Raw genomic sequence first — 7,342 nt, 5'->3', positions numbered from 1 at the left:
CTGATGATTTAAATCCAGAAAAAAAAAACGAGTACCATAGACAGACAAAAAGAAATCCTTAGACTAGTTAAAGAAAAAATAGATGAAGTGTTAAATCCCAGTAACGCAAACTATAATCCTACATTAACAGAAGCTGATATTTTCAAATCTGTAAACATAACTGAAGAGCAATATTATTGGGCTTTATCCATTTCACCTGACTCAGACTATGAGCTGCACCTTAAAAGACCAACAAACAGCTGTTTTATTAATAATTATTTTATTGCTGGTATAAAGGGTTTTAGAGCGAATGTTGACTTGCAACCTGTATTTAACCACTACAAGTGCATAACGTATGTGTGCTCATATTTTACCAAGGATGAGACTGAATGCTCACAGGCAATTATGAATGCTGCAAAGGAAGCTAAGAAAGAAAACTTGAGTGTCAGGGATAGCTTAAAAAGAATTGGTGCTGCTTTCCTCTCTACCAGAGAAGTCAGTTCACAAGAATGTGTTTACAGATGCATACCTGAACTATGGTTACGAAAAATATTCCCTGCAACAGTTTTTGTAAGCACTGACCTACCAGAAAAAAGGGTACGCATTGCTAAATCACCAGAAGAACTTGATGAACTGGATAATGAAAGTACTGATATCTTTAAATCAAATATTATTGATCGATACACTTTAAGACCACAGTGTATTCCTTCTGTAGATAGGCTATGTCTGGCAGAGTTTGCTGCATACTATTATAAAGAATACAAAAAGGACTGCCAAGAAACAGCTGATGCACAACCTGAGGTTTTAACTGATGATGTCATTGAATTACATCACAACTGTGATCCTGATACGTCACCTCCAGACAAAATAAGATTAATGAACACCATGAAGTTATGAAGTGTAGAAAAGTAAAAGCTGTTATACGATATCACAAGCCAAACAAAGCAAAAGAACCTGAACTGTATTTTCATCATCTCCTGATGCTTTACTACCCATGGAGAGATGAAACAAGCCTTTTAGGAAGTGATCAAACATATGCTTCTAAATTCTATGAGCATGAAGTACAAGCTGTAGTGGAACGAAACAGAGAGAATTTTGAGCCTGATGCTGATGCTGTTACAGAAGCACTTGATTTTCTTCGAAATAACCAGGGCAATATCCACTCCAGCTATGATTCTATAAATGACCAGGAAAATGCAGATTTACTATCTGAAGAGCAAGATGATTCAGCACCAAACAAATCATTTAATGAACAATTACTTACACATCTTGTTTCATCATCAGAAACTGAGAATCATTCAAACCTTGGAATGATAACATACAACCAGCCAACAGAAATTACTGATGATAAGCTACGGGAGTGTGTTAGATCATTGAACAAAAAACAGCGCTATGCTTATGATATAATTCTCACCTGGTGTAGAAGTAAAATGAAAAACATGAATAGTCGAAAACCTGAAGAAGTAAAACCATTGCATTTATTTATAACTGGTGGAGCAGGTGCTGGTAAAAGTCACTTGATCCAAACAATCTACCACACTGTCACAAAGACCTTTAGACATCCTCCGATGAATCCTGAATTACCTACAGTTCTTTTAATGGCACCTACTGGAGTTGCTGCTATTAACATAGATGGGACAACAATAAACACTGCCTTGGCAATTCCTAAAGAAACAGGTGATAATTTACCTGCAATGTCTGACCAAAAGAAAACACAGATGAGAATGTTACTTGCTGACCTCAAGTTGATCATAATAGATGAAATCTCTATGGTTGCTAACAGTACTTTGCTTCATATCCACCAAAGACTAAAAGAAATTGTTGGCACATCAAATGTTCACCTGTTTGCAGGCATTAGCGTTCTTGCTATTGGTGACATGTATCAACTACCACCAATACGCAGGAAACCTGTTTTTGCAAATTACAAAAATGATGTGTTTAACTTGTGCCACCCATGGCACCTATTCACAATGATAGAGCTTGTTGATATCATGAGGCAGAAGGATGACCAACCATTTTCTGAACTTCTGAATAGGTTCCGTACAGCAACTCAAACTGAAGAAGATATCAAGTGCATCCAATCTAGATCTATAGATCCATCAGATGTTAATTACCCATCAGATGCTCTTCACATCTGGGCTGAAAATAATCCAGTCAATCGACACAATGAAATGAAATTGCACCAAATACCTGCACAGTTGTTGAACCTTAAAACTACAGATCAGTACCCTCCTAATGTATCACAGCAAGATATTAACAGAATTTTAGCTAGACCCAGGTCTGAAACTGGTGGACTTGATGCTAATATCTGTATAAAGAATCTGCTAGAGTTATGTTAACCAACAACATTGATATTGCAGATAGACTTATAAATGGTCAACTAGGAATTGTTGTTAAAATTGAAGTAAATCAAAACAACAAAAAACCCACCATTATCTATGTAAAATTTGATGATGCCAAAGCTGGCAACAATTTAATTCAAAAGAGTACTAGCAGTTTTGTGCGACAAAATAGAGTTGTACCCGTAGAACCTGTCCTAGCAAAAATTAAAATACATCCAAATAAACCTTCTTCTCCAGAAATACAGAGAATGCAATTCCCTTTAACATTGGCTTACGCTGTTAGCATTCACAAAGTACAGGGATTGTCACTTAACAGTCTCGTCATTAGTTTTGAGTTGGTCAAACAGAGATCATTCAATTATGGTCAGGTATATGTTGCACTGAGCCGAGCGACCTCTTTAAATGGTATTCACATTCTAGGAAAAATTAACAGCAAACATGTGAAAGCAGATCCTCGGGTACATAAAGAATATGAAAGATTGCGAGAAATCTCAAAAACCATGGGAACTAGTGAAAATATAAGGACAATTCAATGCTCACTATATGTCTATTAAACATACGATCACTCAAAAAACATAGTGTAGATATCAAGTATGATGCAAACATAAAGAACAGTGATCTAATTGCACTGACAGAAACACAACTTGTACCTCATAGCAATGATACTGTCATAAAATCTCATCTACTACCATTTACTCTCTACAGGCAAGATCATCCTACTGATAGATTTTAAGTTTGGCACTGTGTACCAGAAGATCAATAGAAACTAAGGAACATGAATACTTTCCACAAGTAAATGCAATGAAATTTGTAATAATTTTAATACATCTACAACTATGTGTCCCAATTTTACAGTTCTTTTTCTTTACCGAAAGAACAACTCAAATATAATACAGTATGTAAGTCATCTACAAAATATCCTTGGCACTTATCCAATCGACATCATTCTTGGTGACTTCAACATCAACTACTTAAATGATGATAGCATTAGACTGCTAAAATCTTTAATGACCTCTCTAGGTTATTCGCAGCTTGTTCAAAGTCCAACTTTTGTCTCATCAGGAAACATACTTGACCAAATTTACCTAAAAACAACAAAATTTGACATCATAGAGAATACTGTAATTAGTGTCTACTACTCTGACCATGATGCTGTTAAAATATCCATAAAATATAACCAAGATATTTAAATATTTATATTTATTTAAACTGTCATGCAAAGCATATAATATTTATTTATTTATAGCAATAACTGTAAATATAAAATTCTCATAAATGTACAAATGTGTCTTTGCAGGAACCATGATGCTGTTAAAATATCCATATGCTAGCTATAACTAAAATGATATTATGAAACTTTCATGCAAGGACCTTTTACAATGAAAATGAAAGACTCTTCTAGAGATTTTGAAAAAAGGTGTCGCAAAGACCTGGCAAAGAGATCACAAGTCCAGCTAGAACAAAACTGGAAATTCATAAAATCCCAATCTACCACAGTGTCCTCAAAAGCAGACAAATTGGTGCACCACCTTGACAAGTTTCATCAGTTTCGTCTTAAATATTATAAACATTTATCTTTAATATTATTATTGTTTTTAGATGGCATCATTTGACTTAAGTAAAGCAGATTAAATCTAAGGCTGTGCAACCAGTGGAGAGAAATTAAACCATGTTACACAATAATGTAATTGTTTTGGAATAAGCAGAGATTTAGATAATCAGCTGTCAATCAATTTGAAATTACTAAGAAAACGTTTTTTTCTAGAAGTTGGTAAATTCTATCAGTTTCTTTGTCAAAATGGATCATGTTCATATGCCATAAGAACTTCCAAACTTGCCCAAGCACCTAAGAAGACAATCTGTTTTTCTAAGCTAGAAGTTCCCATAACAAGAATGGGAGACTTCAGAGGACTAATGACAAGCATTTTACAAGGCACCACCATATGGTGCCTCATCCCCTACCTGTGCCCTGCACCACGAGTAGGTAAGTTTACATATTACTTTGTATCTTTCATCTTACTCAGATATTCCCTGGCAGGACTCTTATTTTAGGTGGAAGAGCGACGGATATAACAGGAAAAAAGTTGAAAACTTTATTGTGTATGGTCTAAAGTTTAAACAAAAAAATCCTTCTTTTTTATCTTCAGTTCCCCTTTAACAAAATAATATAATAAATAAAATAAAAGTAATAATAATAATAAAAATATAATATAATTATTATTATTATTATTATATTATTATTATCATTACTTATTAGAAGCACGAAGTAAGATATCGCTTTGATGATCCATACGATGTTTTTGAAATTCATATTTAATCAATACATGTTTCGGATGAAACATCATCCATCGTCAGTTGACAAATGAGAAATAAACTAAAGTTGAGCAATAAATAGTGTAACAAAGTGAGATATAACATGAATAATTAAGGATGAAGGCGAGAACAGAATAAAAACACCCAACCACGAAACAAAACAGAAAAAAACCAACTGTTTAGGCTAAGAAAGAAACTAATTAGTATGAAAGGGATAAATTAAGATGTTTGACTTGGGAATTTAAAGATGGCTGCTCCCAAAGGATATGCATGGCTTCTTTGATTTTCAATTGGAAACGTGTGGAAGCAGAGTCGAGGATTTTAAAACAGTCTTCTGAACACCGGGAGCGACAATTTTCAGAACCTCTCAAGTGCTTAAATATGTGGGAATGTTTGTCGGAGGCGAGATGTTCACGGATGCGAGTGGCGAAATGTCTATTGGTTTCACCAATATAACAGGCATTACAGCCTGCACATGAAAACTTGTAAATGATTCGCGATCGTAAACCCGCAGGGATAGGATCCTTCGCCCCAAACCAACTCCTAATTTTAAACGGGGTGAACACCAACTTAATTTCCAGGTCGCTGCAAAATTTGTTGACTAATTTCTTAATTCTGCGTTTTGTTATGATGGAAAAGGGACCGATGTACGGTAATTTAAAATACAAACAATTGTCCTTCCGAGCAACACTCTGAGAGGAATCGGAGGTGTAGGTCTTCTTGTGGAAAACCGAGGTAATAATGCCCTGATTTCTATGGTTATCTAAAAGCACATCTAAGAAGGGAAGCTTGTGGTTTTCTTCCTTCTCCATAGTAAACTTGATGTTAGGATGCTGGCTGTTGATATAACTGAAGAAAGATAAAGCATCCTGCTCGGTATTAAACAAAGCAAAGGTGTCGTCGACATATCTACGGTAAAACTCGATACCTGAATTGTAATTCTCTAACCAGCGTTTCTCATGGTGACCCATAAAGAGATTAGCTAATACAGGAGCAAGCGGGGAGCCCATGGCTACCCCATCAATTTGATCGTAAAAATTACCCAAAAATGAAAAATGGGTTTGAGCAGTGGCAAAGAAAAATAACTTAGTAAGATTTTCCCGTCCTAATTTAATATCTGGATTGCCCTTCGTAATGTAGTCTACCGCTAAGTCGATAGATTCGATGAGGGGAATGTTGGTGAAAGACTTTCGACATCGAAAGAAACCATGAACTTATTTAGGGTATGGAGTCTAGTGACTTCACTAACAAAAGTAAAAGTGTCATGAGCACAGTAGTCATTAGGGATGTGAGGGTTTAACAATGTACATAAATACTCAGCTAGGTTGTAATTATAGGTTCCAATCGAAGAAACAATGGCCGGAAGGAGGTGTCGAAGAGTGATCTTGAACCTTATGCATCTTAGGAAGCCCATAAATTCTGGCTGGTTGAGATCCTGATGGATAGATCTTGTCATAAATTGTGTTTTCAATTTCATCATTCTTCTTTAGGTTGCGAAGAAACCGTTGTAATTGGCCCTCCCTTAGGAGAGTTGGATCATCCTTAAGTTTCTTGAATTTGGACGAATCCGAGATGATGTTAAGGATACTGCTATCATAAACTGTCCTGTCCAAAATGACCACACCATTCCCTTTGTCAGGTTTCAGAATGACAATGTTCTTATTCCTTTTGAGACTTTTCAAGACTTGGAGTACTTTCCGATCATTGTGAGATACACGATGAGAGGCGATGTAGGAGCTCGCAAGATGCGATAATGCAGCTTGGAGCTTACCAGTTTGACCACGATCAACGATTTTCTTGAGCATGGAGCCATGAATAAGTTCGAAGCAAGTGTAGATGTCAGAGTTGCGTATAGATGGAGGACAGATGGAATGAGTCAGACCATTTTTGAGTGCATCGCATTGCTCAGGGGACAATTGGTGGGAGGACATGTTGATCACTGTTTCGTCAGCATTAAATGGCATAATTGCGTGTCGGCTCAAATTTCGAAGTTTCTTGGCATGTGTTTCCACTATCTTAGATGATAATTTGTTAATGTTGCTCTGTAGAGCGTTGCGCAAGAAATAAAAGTCAAGGTTGTTAAGTATGTTTTGAAGCTTGTTGGAGATCTTGTCCCTCTCATTCTCGAGTCGCTTCAGTTCTTTAGATCTCTTATCGATGGCGCTGCGTAGTAGACGTTTCCGTATGGCTATGACATCCTTGGGAGACGTGTTAGGCAAGGCAAAAGAAACGAATCTGGGAAAAACGCGAAGAGACTGACTGACTGAAATTGAGAACACCATTTATGACAAGATCTATCCATCAGGATCTCAACCAGCCAGAATTTATGGGCTTCCTAAGATGCATAAGGTTCAAGATCACTCTTCGACACCTCCTTTCCGGCCCATTGTTTCTTCGATTGGAACCTATAATTACAACCTAGCTAAGTATTTATGTACATTGTTAAACCCTCACATCCCTAATGACTACTGTGCTCATGACACTTTTACTTTTGTTAGTGAAGTCACTAGACTCCATACCCTAAATAAGTTCATGGTTTCTTTCGATGTCGAAAGTCTTTTCACCAACATTCCCCTCATCGAATCTAATCGACTTAGCGGTAGACTACATTATGAAGGGCAATCCAGATATTAAATTAGGACGGAAATCTTACTAAGTTATTTTTCTTTGCCACTGCTCAAACCCATTTTTCATTTTTGGGTAATTTT

General features: G+C 36.3%; 1 protein-coding gene and 1 pseudogene across 1 annotated transcript; one reads left to right on the top strand and one right to left on the bottom strand.

Annotated features, from left to right (window-relative positions):
• The first annotated feature begins 1,844 nt into the window (after window positions 1-1,844).
• Window positions 1,845-2,875, top strand: LOC138054434 (ATP-dependent DNA helicase PIF1-like; annotated as a pseudogene).
• A 433-nt stretch (window positions 2,876-3,308) lies between these two features.
• Window positions 3,309-5,644, bottom strand: LOC138054433 (uncharacterized). The gene is made up of 2 exons (XM_068900875.1): window positions 5,305-5,644; window positions 3,309-3,406 (listed from the first exon to the last, which is right to left on the bottom strand). The coding sequence occupies exons 1-2, from the start codon at window positions 5,642-5,644 to the stop codon at window positions 3,309-3,311; spliced, it is 438 nt and encodes a 145-aa protein (XP_068756976.1).
• Between the last annotated feature and the right edge of the window lie 1,698 nt (window positions 5,645-7,342).

Source organism: Montipora capricornis, chromosome 6 (genome assembly GCF_036669925.1).
Source record: "Montipora capricornis isolate CH-2021 chromosome 6, ASM3666992v2, whole genome shotgun sequence".
NCBI classification, from domain to species: domain Eukaryota; kingdom Metazoa; phylum Cnidaria; class Anthozoa; order Scleractinia; family Acroporidae; genus Montipora; species Montipora capricornis.
Note: the sequence above shows the minus strand (reverse complement) of the source record. Positions and strands in the feature narration are given on the sequence as shown.

Coding starts and splice junctions, on each gene's coding strand:
- LOC138054433 (XM_068900875.1), bottom strand. CDS start 5,644: ATGGGCTCCCCGCTTGCTCCTGTATTAGCTAATCTCTTTATGGGTCAC. Junction 3,407..5,304: donor TGTTGCTCGGAAGGACAATT/GTTTGTATTTTA, acceptor TGTTGTTTTTAG/GTAAATTTGGTCAAGTATGT.